Source organism: Mus musculus, chromosome 16, assembly GCF_000001635.26.
Source record: "Mus musculus strain C57BL/6J chromosome 16, GRCm38.p6 C57BL/6J".
Lineage (NCBI taxonomy): Eukaryota > Metazoa > Chordata > Mammalia > Rodentia > Muridae > Mus > Mus musculus.
The window spans coordinates 57,349,929-57,374,581 of record NC_000082.6 but is presented as its reverse complement, the minus strand read 5'-3'; the positions used below and the strand labels follow the sequence as shown (position 1 = coordinate 57,374,581).

The 24,653-nt window shown below is 43.4% G+C and overlaps 2 protein-coding genes across 5 annotated transcripts in view; one reads left to right on the top strand and one right to left on the bottom strand.

The window, feature by feature from the left end:
* Nucleotides 1-21,305, bottom strand: part of Filip1l (filamin A interacting protein 1-like) — a 219,528-nt gene extending 198,223 nt beyond the window's left edge. Inside the window, exon 1 of the mRNA NM_001040397.4 lies at nt 21,124-21,305. The gene's annotated coding sequence lies outside the window, so the exon portion shown is untranslated. The remainder of the gene's footprint in view (nt 1-21,123) is intronic.
* Nucleotides 1-24,653, top strand: part of Cmss1 (cms small ribosomal subunit 1) — a 304,869-nt gene that overhangs the window by 232,286 nt on the left and 47,930 nt on the right. The window contains exon 1 of one of the 4 annotated variants that reach the window (XM_006522460.3): nt 21,380-21,536. The exons of 2 other annotated variants lie outside the window; for them this stretch is intronic. Coding sequence is in view for 1 of the 2 variants with exons in the window: in XM_006522459.4 (XP_006522522.1) it covers nt 24,061-24,130 (70 nt within the window). In the remaining variant the exon portion in view is untranslated. Of the gene's footprint in view, nt 1-21,379; nt 21,537-23,991; nt 24,131-24,653 lie in introns of those variants that run through there. One more of the 4 variants, XM_006522459.4, reaches the window with a different exon arrangement.

The following is a 24,653-nucleotide window of genomic DNA, read 5'->3' as shown; positions in this document are numbered from 1 at the left end:
CAGACATAACCAGAAATTGCCTCCATAGTGATTCTAGATCCCATGAGGTTGACAAGGGAGATTAACCATCAAATCCTCCAAAGCCACATGCTTCCATGAAAGAGCTCTTTGAAGAGACTCTAAGGTGCTCTCATTCTGTAAAGGGAGACGCAGTGTAGAGAGCAATGTAGCAAGGAAAGAGCATCCGGCTTTAGATGCTGGGCATTATTCTGTCAGTAAGATTGTAACCGTGGTCTAACGGAAATGCCTGACATACACTGAAAACATAGCAACTCCTCATCTATTCAGGAGCTTGCATTTGACCTGAAGACACCATCTGAAAGCACTGTTTCTGCCGTCCTCTGGAAGGGAAGGAAAACAACCCTGGAACACGAATTGTTTCCTAGAGTCCCTGAGGATAAGTAATTTGTACTAGACACTTTTCTTCAGAGAGGATTCCTCTTACTTGGTTGATGCGGGGTTCTGCTGTTCTCCTTCAGTGTCAAATTAAGCTAAGGCAGTGCGGCACGGAGATGAAAAGCTCTGGTTGTGAGACCAGACCCCTAGGTTAGAACCTTAATCGTGACTTTTTCTAACTCTATGAGCTAGAATATGTTGATTGATTTTTTTTTCTGGATCTTATTTTGTTGTCCACATCTGAAAAATGAGTACGAAGATATTAATATCTTTTCTCATGGTCATAATGATTAGTGATCTTCAAACAAATGTATTCCCAAAGGCACTTGGAAAAACTGACTGCTTTCTTGAACATTTTAATGTTGGATCAAAGCTTTTCATCATTGGTTTTAAAATGTATATTTCCTAATAGGAAGTAGAGTACAGTAAGTATTCTATAACATGGCTAAGTAAAAAATTGGTTGTGGCTGAAATGGCTCCTATTCTGGCAGAAGATGTTCCTAATTAAACACGGAATGGAAAATGGAAGAGTAAAGTTCAAGAAGGAAAAGACAGCTTGCTTTAAAAGCACTTCATATAATTGCCCTTGATTGCTTAAAAATCTTGGGATTCATCTCCACATATCCTGAAACCAATAGCATTTCTACTGGTAATATGTTTGAATTCCAGGGAATGTGCATACCCCAAGAGAGTAATGTACAAAACATAATTAAGATTTTCATTTTAATGTTTATTTTATAAAATAAAATAATTTAATGTTTCAGTAGATTAGAATTTGCCTTCTAATAAGATGGGAAGCATGAATGTTGATAGATTCTCAGGCACTTAAAAAATAAGATCCAGATAGAAATTAAGGACTGAAAATGATTTTGCAGACATCTTTTATGTCCACTTCTTCAAAACATTGGCATGCTGATGTTCATCCCCTAGTTTGAAGGTCACAGAGAGGAAATTACATGTAAAGATATGTTAATCCTTTAGGACAATGCCTAAGATACAGTAAGCACTGAGCAAAACAATATGTTATTAGTAGTTATTGTAGCTCTGCAATGCAAACATAATTATACACACATTTTGAGTTCCTATCTTGTCCTTACTACCTCTCTGCATTTCCTTTCCTTCAGAATCTGTATAGGATCAGGAAAATATGTTCGATCTATAGAAAACCCAATGGTTTCATCATGGGACAGAAGAACTCCAGAGATAACTGCTGAGACTGTCCTCTTCTTACACACCCTTGTTTATTGATGCTTTACTCATCATAGCAAGGAACTAGAACCAACAGAGGCGCCCATCAACAGATAAATTAGCATATACAAAGCAGAATACCATCTTTCGGCTATAAAGAAAAATGAAATGTGGGAAGGTGGGTGGATATGGAAAAGATAATGTTAAATGAAATGACCCAGGCTCAGAAAGAAACAATGACATGTTCTTCTTCGTATATGGACTTTAACTTTCAACGGATACATGAAAATAGGTATGTGCATGTGTATAGTATAATGTGGCATTAGAACGGGAGTGAGACCAAGAAAGGATGCTAGGTGGTAAGGAACAACAGAATGTAGAGAAAGGAGTCAGAAAGGGGGTACAAAACTTTTGTTTCCCAATCTCAGTTGTATTATGGGTTTTTCCCCCAAGATGGACGAGTTCAACCTTCTGTTATTGAAATCACTAAACCATTAAATAAACAAATAGAGTAACTTTAAAAAAATCATAATTTCCTAGAAGTCTTCAGCATCTATAAAGATTTGGAGACTTGCCAAGAAAACAAACCATTGGCTATAGTCTCTTTTAGAAATGGCTTCCTTGAACTAGGAAAACATTGTAAAGATCACAGATGATAAGAAAGACTGTTCTTGGCCTGCATTAGATAGGTTGTAAATCAGATTCTGCTTAAGGCTGTGCTGGGTCAATGCAAGAGGATGTAGAATCAGTCACGCAAGGAACACGATTTTCCTTCAAGAGTTAAAAAATCCATCCTATATTAAAAGGAAGTTTTCAAAGGATCCTGTGAATTTTATCAATCCAAGATTGAATTATTTAGACTGCACGATTTTGTTTCTAAATTCTTCAAGTATTTATTTGGGAGAGGGAACATGTATACTACTGCACACACATGGATGTCAGAGGACCACTCGTGGAAGTGATAGGAAAATCCCAGTGAGCCACTCAGGATAAAGACCTCTGAAGGTAGTTGTACTGGCTAGTTTTGTGTCAACTTGACACAGCTGGAGTTATCACAGAGAAAGGAGCTTCAGTTGAGGAAATGCCTCCATGAGATCCAACTGTAAGGCATTTTCTCAATTAGTGATCAAGGGGGAAAGGCCCCTTGTGGGTGGGACCATCTCTGGGCTGGTAGTCTTGGGTTTTATAAGAGAGCAGGCTGAGCAAGCCAGGGGAAGCAAGCCAGTAAAGAACATCCCTCCATGGCCTCTGCATCAGCTCCTGCTTTCTGACCTGCTTGAGTTCCAGTCCTGCATCCTTTGGTGATCAACAGCAGTATGGAAATGTAAGCCAAATAAACCCCTTCCTCCCCAACTTGCTTCTTGGTCATGATGTTTGTGCAGGAATAGAAACCCTGACTAAGACAGTAGTCCAACTGAGCCACCCTCCGGACGCCACTCACCTCTTCTCATCTCACACAGGAAAAAATGTAATAACATCTCTACCTACCTACAGTTATATTAAAATAAAATAGTGAGTAGGGAAGAAATTTTAAGCTCAGAACACCTGCCATGGTTTTCATTCCAAAACTCCCTTCATAAATGTCCACATTGTACCACATTACCAGACTCTGCCCTAGCAAAAAGGATTAAAATAAAATAAAATAAAATAAAATAAAATAGTTTCTATCTATGGAGACATAGTTTACCGAGATGAGATAGACATATGAACCACTTCCTTAAATACAGTGGACTGTGTGAAGAGCACAAAGGTAGAACCCTCCCAGGATGCCAGCCGTAGGATGTTGAGGTAGGGAAATCTGAAGCCTTGGTGTTATGAAGACCATCCATGTTCAGACTGAGGTTCGCCCCAACAGAAAGGGAACTAGGCAGGAAAACACCGTGACTCGGTGGCCAAAGTCCTTCTTACAGAAGGAATAGAGGTAAATGGGTGTCAGGGTTGAGGACTCATCAAGGAACACGGACACATGGCTCAACCCTTGAGAGATGAGACGTGGTGACCTATTTATTCACGGAAAGGAAGGTTCTGGAGGCAAGGGAAGTGCAGCTTTGGAAGAATGCTGTCAACTCAGGATTGAAGGAGGGCTCCATGGCCCCGGGGCGGGGAGACTCTTTAAGAGATTGAAAGGTTGTATGTCCTTGGTGGGTGGGCAGTTGACAGCAAATGGAACAGGAGATGTGCTATGTCTAAGACGGGTAAACATTCGAGGGACCGATTATAGCAGTGTGGCTCATGTTAGATATTTAATCAACAGAGTCCATGGAGTAATTACTGTCATGTGGACTTTATAGGATGGAAGGCCAAAGAGAAACCATTATTTCAGGAGGTTCATTTTAAATCACTGACCCCAGATCAGCCTAGCAGCAGAGCTGTGCGTTTGCGGTATACTGTGTGCTTTCAGAGAGATTGGAGAGCGAGCGCTCAGAGGAAAGGTAGAGAGACCAGGAAGAATGGGAACAATAACAGGTAGATAGCAATGGGAGTACTGTAGACAGGACTGTTGGCCTAAGTGTGGTTGAGAATGCTGTAAAAACCCAGATTGTTGATCTGTGGTGGAGGCCAAGGTCTGTCAAGGTTAGTAATTGCTCTGTTGTAGGCACGAGTGTAGCCTCTGGGGAGAGGGCATTCCGATGCCAGCCAGAGAGAATTCTCCCAGTTAGCAGAGAGATCAGCTTTCCCTGGCCCTTCATTCCTGGCAGAGTGGTCAGCTGAGGCTCACTTACATCCATGCCTGTTAGTCCAGTACATGGAGAGCAGAGAAAGAAGTGTGGATGGTGTGGGCATCCAACCCGAATGTGGTGCGAGACAGCACGGGGTAGACAGTGCCTAGAAGACATGGCTGTATGACATGCACGCACATGTACCGGCCTTTCCTGCTCATGGCTTGCAATCTGAGGTGCTTGTCTTGGGGAGACTGGAAACTGTTTCCTACTTCCTGGCCAGCCAGCCACGGTGCCCTGCTTCCCTTCAGGGTCATCATCAGTATTCCAGCTGGAGAGCACCTCCCACTGTCTGGTAGCAAGTAGCCAGCTAAGGTACAGGCAGGACCAGAGCTCCCTGGAAGGAAGCTTTGCTATTTGAGAAGAGATGTTCTGCTGTTTCAGCAAGATAAAAGTGGCCTAGGTCCAGGGTAGCAGGCTAAAAGAAGTAAAGGGTGGACAGCTGAAAGAGAGGTTCATTTTCACAGCCTCCTCCTATTGGCACCAGTGATTGTAGAGGAAATAAATACATCCTTCCAAATAATGTGTGCTGTCTTGACCCGTTCTATCACAGGAGGCCTGCAGCGGTGGGTGGATAGACAGATGCTCTCAGAAACAACCTAATAAGCAGAGAAGAGTGACAGTGGTATGCCTTTATTTGCAGCTGAGTGTGGGGTCATATGCTTGTAATCCCAAGTCATGAAACTGGACCAGGACAGAAGTGAGTTCAAAGCCAGCGGGAGCTACATTTTAAGATCTCCTCAAGAAGGGAGGGAGGGAGCCAATCCTTCATTTGCATAAAGTGCTCATGGAAGAAATCTGTGTGTGAGAGAGAGGGACAGAGAGAATAGAGGGAGTATGAAGAGAGAGTGGAGAGACAGGGAGAACTACTACTGATTATTGAACTTGGGGTCTTTCATGTGTTATGTAAACATTCTCCCACTTAGGTCTGCCCCCGACACTTTATACTATATTTTGAGACAAAGTCCCACTGTTACTCCAGCAGAGTTCAGACTTTCAATCCCCTGCCTCCAGAACTGTCTGGGGTTGCAGGGCTGTGCTCCCAGGCCTAGCATCTGTCTCCCTCAAATCGACCCAGAATTTTTCCATACTTCTCCTGTGACCTGGTTAATATTCCATAGTATTTTATCATTTTAATGAGAAATAATTGCGCATCTTGGTTTGCATTCTGTCACTACTCAATACTTGTGTGAACATCCTCTCCTGTGAACAGATTCTCCTCCATTCTTTGGCTTTTTTCATAGCTACTAAAGATAGCAATTTGCAAATTCAGTTTTCTCCTTTGGGGAGTATCACAGACTATTACCTTTAAGTATATTGTTATTTTATTACATCTATGTGGGGCAAGGGGGTAATGAATGGATACACAGCACAGTGATTATGTGACTGTCAGAAGACAACTCTTGGGAACTGGTTCTCTCCTTCCACCATGTGTGTCCCAGGGATCAAACTCAAGTCATCAGGTTTGGTGACAGGAGTCATTACCTTAGCCATTTTCCTGGCCTCTAGAGTATATTATATTTAAGTGCTTAGCAATGTTTCAAGTGTGTGTGTGGGGGGGGGGGTGAGGATTCTTCCGTTTGGGAGATAGTGCTAAGTCTTCTTATGAAAAATACTCGGTCCACCTCCTGCCAAGCTCTGCCATGGCGGAGCCAGTTGGCAAGAGCAGTTCAGAGGACAAAGCAGTGTCATACCCTCTGTCCCAACCTACGGGACAAAGCAATGTCATACCCTCTGTCCCAGCCTACAGGACTAAGCAGTGTCATACCCTCTGTCCCAGCCTACAGATGCGAGTGGAGGAAGGGACAGTATAGTGGATGCTTAGTGCTGTCTAAAAAAAAGCAAACCAGCTGACATGGGCACAGACTCCATGGAACACCTTCCTCAGGGTTTATATATTCCTGTGCACCCTGTAATCCAGGCCAGGTGTCTTTAAAAGGAAGCTAGTGATCTGAAGTTTCACCACGTAAACAGAGGAACCAAGCCCTTCTTTAGGGCTGCTTTGTCCATGGGGAGGGCAGCTACTCAGGACTAAAGAAGAGTCAGAATTGGCCAGAATTTGGACCCCTGAGTTTGGGGCAGAGCAGTGATCTGGGCAAAGCCACTCCATTCTAATGACTATGTTGCTTGTATGCCACGCACAGTTCTAAGTGTAAGGCCGAATGTGTGGCTGGGTTCTTGGGAAGTTTATTCTTTGTGTGTGTGTGTGTGCATGTATTTGTGAGATAATCAGATTTCCCCCCCTTTGGAAGTTGGATGTAACGACGTGCCGATAACTCCAACTATTCTTAGCTTTGAGCCAGAACAAACCAGCCCTGGGAAACAAGAAAACTCTTGGATTTAGCATAACTAGCCTCCTGCAGTAAGAATACTTGCTATATTAAGATGATCCCACAGGAAAGTCTATACCTCCTGGCAACCTTATCAGTGAACCAGCTGACCTTTATGAGACAGCCTTATTACTAAAGAGAATCACAAACCTGGTTCTGTCAAGATCACCAACAGCCCATTTCATCAGCCACCCTTAGTAAAGAGGTTTTCGATTAGTTGAAGCATCTATTTACACCCCTAGTTTCCCTGTGGAACCAGAGCCCATGTCACCAAAGTGGGATGTCTAGCCATTTTCGAAGAGGTGGCTTCTCATTTCCCGGCAATAAAAGAAGCCCTTTCTCAGGGGTTCCTGCCACAGCCGCGGTACATCTGGGGGCTACAGAGCATCTCCTTCTCTGGCAAAACACTCAGATGCCTGGCGGGAGGCTCCTGTGCTGGTCTGCTGTCGCTGACCTCTGCCTGAAGCAAGAAAAGGGGCCAGGATGACATAGCTGTGGTCACATTCAGCCTGTTAACTGCATCGATAGTCTTTATTTGTTTACTCAAGAACTCTGAGCAGCTTTTCTTAACAAGAAATTCGAACCACATTTTGTTTGAGATAGTCCAGAGAGCTGTAGCAATGTGGTTCCCATTTTATAAACTTTTAAATGAAACTGTTCGCAGCTCACATCTTTGTTTAAAGAACAAGGACTTGGAACGCAGACCTCTGTTCTCAAGACCCCGAAAGACAGTGACCAAGGCAGAGAAGAATCCGGGGCAGAGTCACCAGCCAAAGCTTGCTTTGCATCGCCAGGAATTCAGTGTTCGTGTGAAAGCCTCGTCCCGTTGTGAGGACTGCTGGTGAATTTGGCAGTGTTTCGGTCATGATTTACAGCACTGTCTCTACTTTTGTTGTTTCTTCTCTCTGGTACTGGAAAACCTCACCTTAGGCTCATTGCAGTCTTTTGCTAACATGTCGGCCTTCTCTTGGCTTCCTCCCTGAACTCAGTCTATGTTTACAGGGCTCTCTGCTTGCAACTTGTTTCCCTTACAGTAGTTAGCTGTGGCGTTGTGCTCTTATTTATGTCTTAGAAAACATTTCCCAAGCATCCCTAAAAATGCATGCTGATGTTTATGCCTTTGTCAGCTTTTCCATATGGTTTGCAAGGGTTATTTGATAGATGATTAGACCCTTCTAGGGAGTGAAGTTGAAATTATCTGTAAAGTAATACATCCAGTCCCAGACCACATGAAACATGTACTAGTTAAGGAATTTAGACTAATACCTTTAGACACATATTTTTGAAAAGTCAGTCATCTTCCCTGAAATCCATTTTCTTTTGGATTAAATTTATTTCGTATCTAGCAATTTTATAGTTTCCAAGAAAGATTATGGCTAAAATGTTGACTGACTCTAGGGCAAAGGGACTTTTAGGCTTAATAATCACGTAACAGGAGAGTTGAAGGGCTGTGAGATTAACCAGAGTTAGCCTAAAGCATAGCATTGCTCATGTACCCTTTAAGAAGCACTGACAAGGTATTTCCTGGAGATTAATGACAGTCTGAGTTAATGGGCTGAAGGAGGGCCATTAATCCCTTGCACAAAGGTAGTTCTGAAAGTAGCAATGAGAAACAACCGCTGGGTCAAGGGCACTGGATCCCAGGAGATGTCTCAGAAGATCGGTTACTCTACAGAAGGCCATCTTAACTACTGTTCTCAGCCGCTTCTCCTCCCGGCAGAGCTCAGGCTCGGGCTGTTGCCAGCCTGGCACACAAGGACTGTTGGGTAACTGGTTTTTCATCTTTCATCAGAAGACCTTTTTATTTTTAATAAATAGCTGCGCCTTCCCACTGAGAACTCAGCAATGCTATCATCTTAGAGGTCAATCTTGACACGAATCTTTTACCATCACAAGCCTGATAGGTGAGTGAAGCTGTGCTTAGGAGTCAAGAAACCAAGGCAAACAATTACACAAAAATAGTGGTACGCATAAGATGCACAGGAGAATCTGAAATGTGAATGGTTGGGTGGGGTTGATAGAGCAATCAAACAGACATGACATCAATAAATCAGACAAGCAAACTATATGTTTGCAGATTTAAAAATGTCAGACTAAACTTCCACAGACTTTCTCCAGACCAGCCTAGGCTTGATGAATTTTGAGTGTATGCTAATTTAGCCAGGATTGGTACTCTTGGGATTAGTTAGGCGAGGTATATTACGTCCCAAAAAGAAAGTCTCTGAGATGTCAGAAAAGCATAAAAACTCCTTGGGTTCCCTTAGTTGCAGACACATCTGCCTCCGTGCATGCGCCTCCTCTGTTAGTGTGTGTCCCTGGTAAGGGTTTCAGGATCCAGAGCTTGCCCCCTTCCCTGGGTGCGATGCTGCTGACCCTCCCACTTTGTGTGTCAGCGTCCTGTGGATCTAGAAAACACTTTAAACCCCATCCGATGCATGAAGTTGTTCTGACCTAAGACTGTGATGGCTGCAGTATGCTTTCATATATTTGAAACAATTACGTTATTTTGCTGCTTAAAAATATTTATAACTCTGCTGATTAATAAGACAATAGATGATTGCGAAGGGAAACGAAGAAAAATGTTTTCTGGTCGGTTAAGTTAAAAGTACAAATACTAAAGTCCCATTAAAATAGTGACCAGAGGGGGAGAGGCAGACCCGTGGTTAAACCTGCTTACTGCTCGTGCAGAGGATACAGGTTCAATACCCTGCACCCGTGTGCAAGTGCACACACATACACACACACATATACATAGACACCACAAAACCCCAGACAAGCAAACACAAATAAATAAATAAATAAATCCTTTACAAAGAAAGCATACATGCATGCATGCATGCATACATACATACATACATACATACACACACACACACACACACACACACACACACACACACCAAATGGTGACTTGTATCTTGCCACTAACAGGAATCTGATGTAATGCTAAAAGCTGTCATTCTCTGGATTTGGAGTCAGCCAAGAAATTTGTAACTGCCTATCCAAACTGGTAGCGCTACTGTTATAGCAAAGCACGTGCAGGTGAATATCACTATATTACTCCATACTGTTAAATAATCCTTACTTTATATGCACTTAGCTATGGCAGACCTAGGTGGACTTTTCAGCTGAAGTTGCCTAGTGTAAGGGAACTATCCAGGTGTAGCTGGACACATGACCACACTAGTGCCGAGATAACTAGATTGTTTACGTCATAACCGTGGCTTTGTGGTTCTATCTGGGGACAACAGTTTGAGTGGGTTTGAGTTGTAGTTCCCCTTCCTTCCGTAGACACACTGCTCTCTCTTGACACTTCGTTGGTAGTGGGATGTCCTGGTCGCTTTGCTTACTTTGGGAGCAACAGATCCACTGTGATTTGAGCTGATGTTTTTCCGTCTTCTGTTTAGCAGGTCTCTAATGCATCCACACAGCCTAGTGATGGGGTAGTAAAGCTTGCTTCCTAGTGTGTACAAATGCTGTCTTTCCAAATAGGAAAAGAACTGAATGAAACCTGTGGCGGAGCCTTATTTCACAAGGAGTAGTTTAACACCCAGCACCAACATTCTTCTGAGGTTGCATTCCATAAATAATGACTGCTGGGCAGGAAGACTCATTTCCTATTCTGGAATAAATTGAACACACTCGAGATTTTTACTGTCTATTCAGAATCCTCTGGGCTGTGAGGCTGTAAATTATCACCTTCTTGAGTATGGAGCTTCCATTATATAATTTAAATTGTATGACAGAAGTGAGCAAGAGAATGTTAATTTTTTTTTAAATGTTTCTTGCATAAAACCAGAGATCCTCCAAGGAGAGAAAAGGATATTTCTGCTCTTTAACATTCATCAAGGAAATTTCAGTTTTGTTTTGAAGAATTGACTTCCTGGAGATTTTCTTAGTGCTCAAAACATGGCATTTTGCTTTCTAAACTCATACCTGTTGGCAGGTGTGTAGAGTCTGGAGTCATGGTCGTAACTTAGGGTCCAAAGAAAGCACCCTTCATGTGCTTCCCCAACCACCCTTTTATAGCCTATACCATTAATCAACTTCTCTGAAGGGGCTAGTATATCATATAGTCACACTGGACTCCTTAGGCCCAAACTATAGCTAGCATCATGATAGTTTTCTGTATTAGCAATGGTGGTGCCAGCACCCGATTATTAAATACTTTTATACCATTATAAATATGCTCCCTACCTTATATCTCCCCTTTATTGCCCACAGCAAAGGCAGGTTTAGATATTATCTCCATTTTGTAGTTCAGAAAACTGAGGACTTTTGTGGGACAATGGGGTCCTGCGTCCACTGGGGCTAGGGCTGCTCAGGGCCAGGCAGACGTGGGGAGTTTGAGTGCTCGTGGGTTGGACTGTGAGAAGTCTCGGGATCCTGCTTTGGGGTGGGGAAGGGCGCAGTCTGGGGTTCCCGAGGACCTGCGGGAGTTGGATTCCGACTCCACAGATGCCGCTGGGTACTGTAGAAGGTCCAGTTTTGGAGTCCCTGGGCCACACAGAGGCCAGGGATGACAAATTCTCGCTCTTGGGCACCTCAGATGCCGCTGGATGTCTCAGAAGAGCTGAGAAGAGAGTGGGGACCTCGGGTGGACTCTGTCCTGGGGACTGAAGGGAAAGGGACTGAGAGGAGAGGGCTCCAGCTGGGTCCTGAAGGGTGGAGAGTCTGGCTTGCTCGCCAGCGGGTAGGTTGGCTTGGATTAGCTGGCGGCCTTGGCTTTGTGCACAGGGAGGCCTCTAGCGGGTACATGCAGGACTGTTTAGAGGGAAGCCCGCTCCATTGCATCAGCACGGCGGTTCCGATGAGCAGAGACAGTCCGTGGTTTTAAGGCGTTTATTGCAGAAAGACAGAGAGGGAGAAAGTAGAGAAGCAGAGGGCGGCCGTGGCTGTGTGGAAAGAGGGGGAAGGGAAGGCAGAGAGGGGGGAGCAAGGGAGCAAGAGGAAGAACAAGAGAATAAGAGGTAAGAGAGGCAAGAGAGTGAGGAGGGGGCAAGGAGCCTCTTTTATAGTGGGCCAGGCCTACCTGACTGTTGCCAGGTAACTGTGAGAGTGGAGTCCAGACAGAATACCAGGAGCTTGGGGCATTGCCTACATGACTGATGGCCACACGCCACTGCAGGGGGCTGTGGGAGGCAGTAGCTGTGACAGGAGCCAGGGGACCAGGAGGCGTGGCCAAACACCTACCGGTCCCTTAGGGTCACCAGGGTTCCAGACCTGTGCTCGGCCTGGGACCAGGCCCCACAACCTTTGAGGTTAAATAGCTGTTGAAGATGGAATGGAACTGAAGTGGAAAGCCAGAGCTGCCATCTGGGAAGAGTCCATGCTCCAGGACATTACACACTACGATAATGAACTCCCAGACTTACTGGTTTCATTCTGGTTTTGTGTGGCATTCATATCTTTTCAACTCAAACAGTCCTTTCTCTGTTCTAATGGTTGGGCATGGCTCCATATCTAGATGCTAATATGTTAAAATTCCAAGATCAACAGCCGACTGTAGGATCCACAATGGTGTTTGGCGTGCCATTTGTTTGTAGCATAAATAAATAAGCAGGAGCACGCATACCCTTCCAGGCTTGGCTGGGCCTTCCGTTGTGATATCCCTACACTGACTGCAGTGTGTGGTATTAGAGACTGCAACAGTGGTGGTTTTGATCTTCTTAGATGAGTCAGGCATGTAGTGATGTCTGACGAGGAAAATTAGATCAAATTAATTTGTGACTGTTTTTTGAGAAGCCAGCAAGCAGCCTTTAGCCAGTTTCTTAACAGGAGAGCAGCTAATTGAAGAAAAAAAATTGCATAGATCTTTCCCCCCAGGATTTTTTTTCACTGGACAGTGTTTTATAAGTCAGTATTACACAGAAAGTATTTAGAGTTGAATTTTGAGGGATTCTAAAGGTTGATAAATTTTACTATATCTTAAAAACACTGGCAAATTTCTCTGCCAACAGTTTCCTCTGCCTCAGTTCTTCATCTGAGAACATGGTGGGTAAACTTCATCAGACATTTTTCAAATATTCTTTTTCCTTTCTTTTAGCATCCTGACTTGAGGTTGGAGGGGAGTAGAGGGAGGAAGAGAAAGAGATCTTTTCCCTTTTTCTTACTTTTTTATTGATTCTTTTTGGATTTCACATCATGCACTCCAATTCCACCCATCTCCCCTTACCTACGTATCCTCCCTCTGCCCTTGCAACCTCCCCCACAAAAAAGGTAAATAAATAAATGAAAATTAAAAAACAGAAACAAAACCATCTCAGCATGGAAGCTGTAGTATGTCACAGTGTGGCCCACATCTTCTTTTGCAGATATTCATTGCAGTGAGTCTTTGGTCTGGTCCGAGGCCTCTGGCTTCTGCTACACTATCAATACTGGAACCTCACCAGGACTGCTCTCAGATATCCTAATGTTGCCCAGTGTCTTGGAGATCCTGCAGCTTTGGATCCGCAGGATCACCCCTTTCACGTGCTTTAGCAATTCATAGATAGGGTAAATGCTAGAGTTGGCTACTCATAGCCTTGAATCTGGGCCTAGCTGGGTTGGTCAGCTCACAAGCTCTCCAGCACGGCCGGCCCCAGCTAACTCATCCCATGGCAGCTCTCCTGCTCTCCCGCTTTCCCGCTCTCCCGCCCTGAGGGCTCTGCTGTACTGTCCAGGTGAGATGCCAGTTCTCCCCAGTGCTGCATCTGATGAGGAGCAGGAACTGCTCTCTTACTCCATGACCCTGGGGCTAGCTCTCCTGCCTGCTGCAGGTGGCAAGCGGGGTAGAGGGGTGTCTCCCTCACCCACACCATCTCACAACAGATGAGTGGTGGGGCCAGCTCTCCTAGGATAACACCCTCAGGGTCCGCTTACCTCACCCTGCCACCCAGACCAGCTTTACTATGCTTCCCAGGTAGGTTGCAGGGTCTGCTCTCCTCTCCAGAGAGCTACAGCCAAGGAGGGGTGGGGCCATCCCTGCACAGCCCTTAGACATCAACATGTTCCCAGGCAACAGCCCAAAACAGGGAAGTCCAAATGGCCTTTGGTGAAAATGTGAGCCACAGACATGTCCAGCTGCTACTGCAAGGCCATGGACCCAGACATCACCCTAACTGGGAGTACAGGAGGGACTTCGTGATCTCAGGTGGCAGTGTAGGCTCCTCACATCAGGCTACTCCTCTCCACCCTCTGGTCTCCAGTTCACCTCTCTTCATCATGCAGAAACCATTCCACTTCTCTCCCATGTCTCTGCCACATGTTTGCATATCATAGTGGTACCCAATGCAGGGGGGCATGTGGCAGGTGGACCTCTGAGTACCTCCCACCTCCCCATGTAGCATGTGTCAGATGGACTGCATCCTGGCTTCTCTAAATTAGGATTTTTTTTATTTGTATTTTGTATGTTTGGTGTTTTACCTATATGAATGTCTGTATACCACATGCACTCAGTGCCTGTGGAGGTCAGAAAAGGGTGCTGGATCCACGGAACTAGCATTACATTACAAGTGGTTATAAGCTGGCATCTATGTTCTGGGAATTGAACTCTGGATCTCCTACAGGAGCAGTAGAGCATTGTAAGCCACCAAACCATCCCCCGACCCCCTAACGTGTCTTCAAATGAGAACAACCCTGTTCAAGAACTCCATTATATCAACACCAAAGCAGAATATGACGTTTGAAGTTTGAGGCAGAAGGCTCTCAGTATTCAGTCATACAGATCTTTAAGATACACTTTGCCAACAGTAAAAGTTACCCTTCAGATAATGTTCTCTTCTACAAATCCTGACAAACACTAGAGATCACAGATGTTACCATTACAGTCAAGACCTACAGAAGTTCCATCACCCCAAAACAGCCCCCCTCTACCCCTTTACAGAAACTTCTCCACTAGGTCCTAGAAACTTGCAGTTGCTGATCTGCCTTCTGTCCCTGTAGCTTTTCATTTGCTACAGTGCCATATGCATTGCACTTATGCAGAGTCCGGCTTCTTGAGTCTGGATTGTTTCCCTTAGCCTAGCACAGTTGGGGTTTGTCCATGTTGCTGTATTGTTAGTGCTATAGAGTAATTCATCCTACAGTTGTGCTGTAGTTTAAATATTCATTCAGCAGTAGAAGGCTGTCTAAATTGTTTCAAGGCAATTACAATGAAACTGGTAGAAATATGACTACTCAGTCATAGGCAATTTGCCTGTTAGGTTAGAAAGCATCAAATTCAAGAATTATTGGAGAAGGAAATGACTATTCTATTCTGTGCCAACAGACACATTTCTAGCCAGCAGGGTGGTTCATGCCTGTTACCCCAGCACTCAGGCGGCTGAGGCAGAAGGATGTGTTTTGGGTCAGCCTGGAGGTCCCTGCCTCAAAATATCTCTCTCCGAAAGCGATTAGTTTGTCTCCCCCATCACACTCACAATGCAATCAAGAATGGAGTTTTTAATAACCTCCTTCCAGAGCCACTCTTGTAAGTGGGTGGCCATGTGTGTTCTTGCTGGAAGACTAGTTCCCAAAGTAGCACAGCTTCAACGCCCACCTTTCCATTCTCTCCTACAACCCCACGTGGCCTGTACCATCAGCGTTTGTCCTCCCTCACTTTCGGAATTCACGTGATCTTATGTGCCTTCCTCTCACCAGTACTCAGGGGGTGCAGTGGGGGAGGGGGATGCCTTTTAGCAATCGTGTTATTTTGCTGCTCTAAAAGCGTAATTATGAAGAGAGGCTCCCTATGGCTTTTCTTTGGATGCATGCTTAAATGTGGCTCATCTTGCAGAGGCCAGCTCCACTATACGCACAGATTGGTTGGGCCACATGCACAAAATATCCATTGATCCCTTTCGGCTTTTTCGCAACATGGCTTAATATACTATAACAATGTATTATTGGGGCTACTAATGTCACTTAGTGCAGTCATCATCACTGGAGCCATCACTGTCACCTAATGTACCTGATGCCAGATAGGCTGAGAGCAATCACTTAGTGCTGTGATCACACATACACACACACACAAAATTAATATGATTTAGCGTGTTGTGTATCATCCTGTGCTGGTCTGGAAACTTGTACATCTGCTACAACTTAGACCAGAAATTTGATGTAATCATTTAGGAGTTTTTACAGCAGTTTGACTTTACTACAGAATCTTTGCCTGTGATCCTCATTTAAAAAAAAAAAATTGTTGCAGTCAATGATAAATGGACCACGACAAAATTTTTGTTTTATGCCACAGGTAGGTAAAAAGCACAGATATAATATGCTTTTCAAATGCTATCCTACAAAGAAGTCTCAAAATGTAGACTCAGTTCTAGGGTAGAGCCTGACACTCTGTGTTTCAGACATACTGTGGAGTGATGTCCACACTGATCATCTGCCAGCAGACTGGGGGGGGGGGGGGTCAGAGGAATTATACACTTTTCGTAAACATTGTCTCTGTTTAGTTGGTTTAGGCACACACCCACATTTCGTAAGTGTACACAAACAGCATCAAGAGAGCATCTCTATAGTGCAGAGCCTTGCTTTGGGTTATTGTCAGTGAGAAGCTAGGCCTGCTAGCACGCTGTATGCCAAGTGTTATTATCAGTCCCTCAGATTGACAGGGACAGGAAAGCCCAGTAAACAGATCGTTGACCAAATCCCAACCTACCTGTCTCCCTGAACTAGGAGGTTGCTTGTATATAATATTCTAAGTTATGGACCAGTGTACCTCATTTCTTAGAAATGAATGGGTCCTTTACATCAATAAACTTCTACAACTTGATCCTGTCAGAGAAAGTACCACTTCCCAGGAAACTTCAATCCTGGGTATGCCCACCCTATTGATTACCTATTTCTTTTCTTTTCTCTTCTCTTCTTTTCTTTTTTCTCGAGTTCAGCCCAAGCATCAGATGTCAGCATATCTTTTTGTTGAAAGAATTGCATGGATCTATCTTTTGAACTAATGGAATAGACAGCTCTAATCTGGGTGCATACACGTGAGGGAAGCTTGCAGTAGATGGGGGGGGGGGCGGGTTGTGTGGGGGAACCTGTATTTTAGAAGAATTTGCAGATACTAGGCTTTAGACAACTTGGAAAGATTTTTGCTTTGCTTTGCCTTGCTTCCTTCCTTTCCACTCTCTACCTTTAAGAAGAGGTGCAATTCCCAGAGGATAAACTCTTCCCATCTCTAAAAGTTCAAATGATAAATCACAGTTCCATATTGTCACACAGGCCATTTGCCATATGGTGTCGACAGTCATACGCCAAGCATGAGAAATAGAACATAGGATAATCTTAATGGGATTAGCATTAGCACAAATACTTAAACACTATACTAATTCAAGCCAAATGTTATAGATCTATTGTATAATAGAACTAAAATCTATTGAATTGAAACAAAAACTATGGTAGAAATGACTGATACTTTAGAGCAAGTCCTAAATCGTGTTAATTAGATTTAAGGAATGAGTTTGTGTCTTCTGTTTGTTTGATGTGAGATAGTCTCCCTCAAGACTCAGAATGTCTTGGAGCTCCAAGACTCCACAAGTCCAGTCTTTACTTAATGCTACCTCCGACAGGAACTTATCTTAATGGTCTTAATGGTTAAAAAGAAGACTTTTTAAAAAAAATTTTGAACTTTTAACTGCAGCACCTGCTTAGGATCTAAAAACCAAAGTGGAAAACATAAGGCTTAACCCCACATGCTCCCTGATCAAGTGCGGAGTTTCTTAAAATAGCCTCGTGTGGAGATATGAGGAGCAGCTGGTGTCACTGGTGTCCCCAAGCACAACCTGGCAGGCTCACACTGCTGCACAGGCAGCTGCTCGGAGTCTCTCTCAGGCCCAGGTGCAGACGCTCAAAGGACGCACAGAAGCAGCTTCGCTCTATTACATTCCCTCTAATATATTAATCATATAATTATTACTTTATCATGTTCATTAATATATTATATTTATTATTATACTCATAGCACTTTGCTATGAACGCCTAATTCCAGTTTAGTGGCCATGACACCGCAAGATGTCTTGATGATCTGGGATCTCCATTCTCACCTGCAAACTGGGTAGAAATTCATCAAAGCGTTTAAATGGACTAAATGAGGAAGCCAGGTGAGCAGCAGCGTTCCTCTCTGCTTCCTAGTCTCAGGAGCAGTGTGACCAGGCCCCTCCATTCCCATGCCCTCCCACCATGATGGTCTGACCCATTCTTAAAGTACAAGCCAAAAGAAACGCTTCCCTTAAGTTTCTTCCGTCAGGTATTTTGTGACAAGGAAAGTACCGAGTACAGCAGCAGGTCAGCTTACTCCCACATGTCATCAGAAAGGCTGACAAGCACTCACACACTGCTGTGTTCAGCAGGCTGCCCTGCTCTGCAGTCTGTTACACTGAGCGCTTTCTCATGCACAGGCCTTGGTCTGTTCTGTTCGTTGGTGGTTTTGTTTTCTTGTGCTGTTGTTTCTTTTTCCTGATAAAGGTCCCATCTGGATCTAGGACAGGTGAGTTGGTGTTTTGCGTTGCTAAGCTGATGGCACTAATCACCAGTTTAAATCCCATTCACTTTTACATGGAGCTGAATAGCTAACGTGACCTATTGTCCTTGTCACAAATGATGTCAGGCTTTTTTTTTTTTCCCCTCAGTCCTGAAAGCTGTGATAATGATGTTTATTCTTATCAGAATATTTTTATTTCATTATGATACTATGAGAGGTTAAGTTCAGAATTAACCGTCCTAGTTACCCAGAGTCTACAGTGACAAAGCAGTCGCCTTCTTTAGTAAGGAGGCTGCTTTTTTTAAGAGCTGGGGAAAGTCTGGTCTAAGGAAATGGAGACAGGAAAGGATGATGGGGTGATAGGTGTTGAAACCCCCCCCCCCCCCGGTTGCATAGTTTCCAGTTTACCATCTCCAACCAGTAGGTACCCAGGGCATTTGCATTCATGTTGAAAAATTCGAATTTTCTAACCTTTCACTTAAAACATTACTCTGAGGGCCTACATCAGACTGAAAAATAATTGGACTAACCCCTTAAGTACCTAAGTCCTACTCTGTGATCTGCGGAGCCAGAGATGGAACTATCGAATAACAACCTCCCTAACACACAGGATCAAGTGGTTCATGTGTGAGTTCCATGAACAAAACAAACATTCCATAAGTGTGTCATTGTAAGATATTGTTTCCACAGCCGTGGGGCAGCGTTGGGGCTCTTGCAGTATGAACACAGTGATTGACTGTCTCGTGAGCATAAACACTGGGAAACCCTGACTTCTCAGGAAAAGGTTCTACTCTTAAGGACTTCCCTGTCCAACCCAGTTCTGAGATGGGCAGATTGTCAATAAGTGAACCTTCATCTAGCATCTTTTATTTGGTCCAAACGTCAACATCTCTTCATGATCCTCAAGTATTTGTGCAAAATGTATATTCCAGCTTGCTTATCTGATGCTGAGATGGTCTCTGGGGTTGTTTCCTGATCTTATAGATACTAAATAATCCTTTTCAGAATATGTAAACATTTCTGGGTCTGTTTTAATTAGAAATAGGGTGAAAATACTTGAATCATAAACAATATGCACATAGTACAATAGTATTTAAAGTACTACTAATTTCCTTCTACAGAGATGCTCAGAGCATTAGCCTCAGTGACTATTGCACCCTTAATAACCCATGCAGGGCCTAGGACAGAGGCATTCCAATAGTTAATGAATGAATTAAAAACTGAGATAACAAGTTAAGTGCTTTACCATAAAAGTATTTATTACCCCTGATACTGAAGAAATAGCATAATTCTTTTTTCAGTGTGAATAGTTACTATAAACACCTGTAATCACTAATTCTAGACTACAGAAAATAAACAGTTTTAAATACTTTAATACAGTGGGTTAGGCAAAGCATATGTCCTTGATAATGAAATTTTGTTTTAGGTTAAGATGAAGAATAATATGAACTCCATTGTGAAGGAAAGAATGGAAGGCTCATTTATTTGGGGATTTTCGCATCCTTAGACCTGCCCAACTCTTGGCAAGTCATACTCTCAGTCTCTCCAAATACATCATCATTCTGAAGCCACAATAAAATATATCTAGTTACAGTGCTTCAGCCCGAGGCTAGTTCTTGACTGAAATTCTAGTTGAGTAAAGTTTAAAAAGAGACAGTTATCCATGCGCTTTAGTAGATGCTGAAGTCTGGGGATAAATCAGAGTTCTTGCTTCATAACTAGTGCTTGCTTCTCTTGGCCCTGGTATTTTTTGAGTGGTTTTCTATTGGCTGTAATCAGTATCCAAACCCCACATCACTTTGGGAAATTACACAGGAAAGTCTCCTCGGAGGACATATGTGTTAATTACACTGCATATTTGTTTTTAGAAAGTGGAAATAGCAAGTTAAAATTATTGACGCTTCTTGGGGGCGGGAGGGAAGCTCTCATCTTGCTGATGTCTGAGTTTTAAAGTTAAGCATGAGGAAAGTTTCCTGAGTGTCAACTGATGACTACAGAAGTAACTAGTTACTTGGGACGTTTGTTTCTAAGGGGTTGACAAAAAGACACTTTATCTGCAACAGCATTACACAGCAGGTCTCGTTTACCATGGAACATAGGACTGTAGTTTGGCAGTATTTGCATTGTACCAGTTCTAATATTTCCTGACACTTTTATTTTAAAGATGTGATCATTGGTCACTATGAAGGGAACAGAGGGTGCATAAAAACTCCTGAACATCTTAAGTTAGCATCCATTCGGTTAGATGGACTCCTATTCTTTATACAACATTTCCCAGCCTCCCAGCACATCACATGGTACTCCCATTGAGTACACAGAGCAGAGCTGACACAGTGTTCTCTGCAGCAGCCTGGAATCACTCTCCTTTACACTGGGGCATGTCGTGCCTGTGGATATCCATCCGGTGCTCTGTGTGGTGAACTGCAGAACAAGCCCATACCACGTATCACTGGAGACCTTTTAAACCGTAAATTCCAAAACCTGCTCTGTTCTCTGGCCCCCAATCAAATCCTAACATCACAGAAATAAATGTGAACATAGGAAAAAAGAATACGTTCTAGTTGTCATCTGAAAATGCTAATCCCTTCTACTGTTTCTCATGAAAAGGGAATTCCTCTCTGACCTGGCAACTTCTCCATTTTCATCACAGGGTGAATCAGAAACTGTATGCTGATCATTTGTATTTACAAAATGCAACTGCTAGCAAGAAAAGCCATGCACTCAAACATCTCGTATTACTTTTTACCATCTGTCTTACTCTTAAGAGGATAATAATGTAATATTCCCCTTAAATTTTCTTTCATTGCCCACAATGTAACAAAACTTGCCAGCATAATGGGACCTCTATTTTGCAGTTGGCTTTCATCTATTTTAACCTGAAAGTCATCCTTTGTAAAATTTTAATCACACCAGAGACTTTCTCCCTCCCCTTACATAATATCCCAAGGCTCTTGCTTCTGCAGTGCCTGTGGCCTTTCCCAGCTGTTAGATAACACAGAACATCTCAGGGCCCTTCTCAAGCAGTACAGGGCACTTAGCTTACCATGCAGGTACCTGGGCTTCATCACGCCTGGCCGTTCTCTCTTCTGATGCCTGTCGAAATCCAGCAGTGGAGCCTGAGCACCCAAAAGCGTTTTCTTTTCTTTTTGGGCACCCTCTCGCTATTTGCCTTGTGGGTCTCAAAGTCACGGAGAGTATGTAACCAGGGACCAGGGACGGTTCTACAAAAGGGCCGCAGCAGGGAGCCCAGCACTGAGTGGGCCCAAACACTAAATATAACTTTCTTTCCTTGTCGGGCAATGTCCTTCATACTCTGAAAACAGGCGACCTTGCCGAAATGCTCACCCCACAGCTTTGCCAGTCTCCACTGAAGAAAGGGGCAAGCTGAACTGAGCTGCAAGATTAAAGGACCCTAATGCCAAAAGCCTTCTGTCCACAGCAGACAAGTAGAGGCAGGTAATCGCTCTCGGAGTGTCTCTGCATGTGTGTGCGAGGGTGTTTGTGTACTTGCATGCCTGTGCCCAGCAGCTGCTCTCCAGATTAAAGGACAGCACTCATTGGCAGACATCTCTGAAATCTCCTCCTGGGTCCTTCCAAACTCATGTGCGTATCCTGGATGAAGAGAACTGCTGGGCATGGCCTAGGACCCCTTCTCTGCCACGTCGCTGCCTCAAGTCCACTGTGAGCCAGAAACAGCAATGCTGGCACATTAGGAGCAGATGCCCAGAGAGATACTAGGTTGCCCCTGATTTTGTACCCTGCAGCTGTGAACTGATGGCGGCTTTGCTTGACATTTAAGTAACACAGCTGTGACCCTTACTTGACAGCCGTAACCCAAGGCACTGTGTGCAAACATTCACTATTATTAACGCAGTGTTGCTCTTTAATTTGAATGCCTGCCCACTCCATTTAGTGTTACAGAAGACGGGGAGCACACTGCTAAGAAAACACCCAAATGTATAATGCGCTTTTATTGTTATTATATATTATTCAGGTGCTCATGAAATTTCATATTTCAGAGTACTGAAATTAACAGGCTCAATGTAGTTTTTTTTTCCCCAGTTGGTATCACTTGTTCCGATGGGGGGGGGGGGAGGAGCTTGTTCGTTTCCACAGACACACATCGAAGCACTAATTAGATAACAGATCTACCTCACATGCCTGCTAGCTGCCTGAAGGCCAGTCTGTGTGTGATCTTATTTAATCCTCATGGCATTCTTCTAAATGAGCTTCATTCCTAATGCTCAACTGAGAAAGTCAAAGGGGACAGTCGTCAAGTAACTGCCCAGGACTTACAGATGATAGAGACTACACTGGCAAAATGGGATGTGAGGCCCTCTAAAGAAACCATGTTCTTTGTCTGTTCATATATGTGTGTGTGTGTGTGTGTGTGTTTATGCTGTGTGTCTATGGTGTGTGTGTTTTTATGGTGTGTGTGTGTGTGTTTATGGTGTGTGTGTATGTGTGTGTTTATGGTGTGTGTCTATGGTGTGTGTGTGTGTTTATGGTGTGTGTTGGTGGTGTGTGTGTGTTTATTGTGTGTATGTGTTTATGGTGTGTGTGTGTTTATTGTGTGTATGTGTTTATGGTGTGTGTGTGTTTATAGAGTGTGTGTGTGTGTGTGTGTGTGTGTGTGTGTTTCTAGGTCAGAGAACAATTGTGAGAATCATTGCTCCTGCCACGTGGGTTTGAAGGATCAGGTTCAGCACCTTTACGCTCTGACCTTTGCACCAGCCTGTGCTCTTCATTTTAATTAATACACTGAAGTGAGTTCAGACTCACAGGAAGTATATGTAACATAGATAACCTATACTAATGCTCTTCTTTGGACACTTCATATTTGCAGCTTCCCTCCCCCACCTGTGTGTGTTTTTTGCATGTGTGCATTATATCCTGAATTGATTTATATGCTTCAGTGTGGCTATCCTGAAAGACAAGGATACACTCCTATACAATCACAGCAGAGCAATCAAAATCAGTAAATTAACATAGATTTAGTTCTAATCCATTAATCCTATTCAAGTCTTCACAAAAGCCTTAATGATATTCTTTAGAATATCTTTTGATCTGTAGTGGGTTACATTTAATTATCATGTCTAGTTCAAATTAAATTATGCTATGATTGTGAAATATACTGTGAATTTCAACAGTTAGCAAAAAAATCAACTGTCTCAATAATCTTTATATTAATTGTATATAGAAGTTATAAAATTCTGATATATTAGGGTACTTTTTTGTCCAAAAAACAGATGCAATCCAAGTGTTTTCTAGGTGGCTAAGTAAGTACAATGTCATAGATACATACAATGTAGAATTACTGTGGCTTAAGAAAGGAGACTCCAATACGGGCAGGCTACAATACAGATGAACCATGGAGACCTTATCTTCAGTGAAACAAGCTAAGTTCAAATTGACAAGCTGTTAGGATCATGCATCTGTGAGTTACCTAGAATTGTCAGATTGACAGAAACAGAAAGGAAAATGGGGTAACCAAAGATTTGGGAGGGGAGCAAGAAATGGCAAGGGTTGTTTCATGAGAACAGAATCTCATTCCAAATGATCACAAAGTCATGGAAATTCACTGCGGCAATGGTGGCAGGCAGGTGTGACTGTACATAATGCTAGTCACTCGTGCATGCAAATGGGCTCCTGTAGAAAGAGCTGAAGAAGGGTGTCTTTTTATTGAAAATTGTAATAGCACTATAGACTCAAGAGATGTAAGCCATCTATGAAACAGCCACCATTCATTGATTTGCTTGTCTTGCATTTCCACCTGGGCAGAACCAGCTGACCAAAGACCAATTGTTGTCACTTCTTATATACCTTCTAAAATGAGATAATCCTAATCTTAGGTTCAAGCCTGGAACTGGTATTCTGTCCATTAATTCAGTTTTGAAACTTGAGACCAAGGACAGATGCTCCAAGTCCTTCCAGCAGCCTCCATATCACAGTAGCTGCTGGAAATGGACATCTGCACAGGATGGGTTTGAACGAATGCTCTTGGCTAATTCCTGGGCATGCTGGCACCTGCCCAGTGACCGGTCAGTCAGGTAAGCAAGAATCAAAGAAAAAGTGTTTATAGTCTTCACTAACTCTCTGTTCTTGTCTTCTGTTCTGTGGTCGTTTTGAACTGAAATGACAATATCTTAGTTCTATTTTTAGCATTGATACTTTTCAAGTCTGTGAATCGATGATCTAAAATGATTCCTGAGAACCGCCCATTGCTTCTCTTACTAGACTTAAACAAGTGATCACTGCTAGCTCTAGTACAGTGAACTTTAAACTACTTTGTTATCCATCTTTTTTCTTTCTGTGAACTGTAAAATTTGGGGAGTTTGTCCTGGAGATAGTTCCCACACACCCTAATGCCTATTTCCCTTATTTTAAATCCTGCATCTCCTCTTTCCCTTTGTCAGCTCTGCACTGCAGGGTAAAGTGCCCACCACTGTTCTCCCAAAGCCGGATACACACTCCCTCCCTCACTCCCAACTTAGTGCAATTGCCAGCATACTTGTCTTTCCCAAACTAGAAGGGGGTGGGGCTTCTGGAGTGCACATTGCTCCTTCCTGGTCC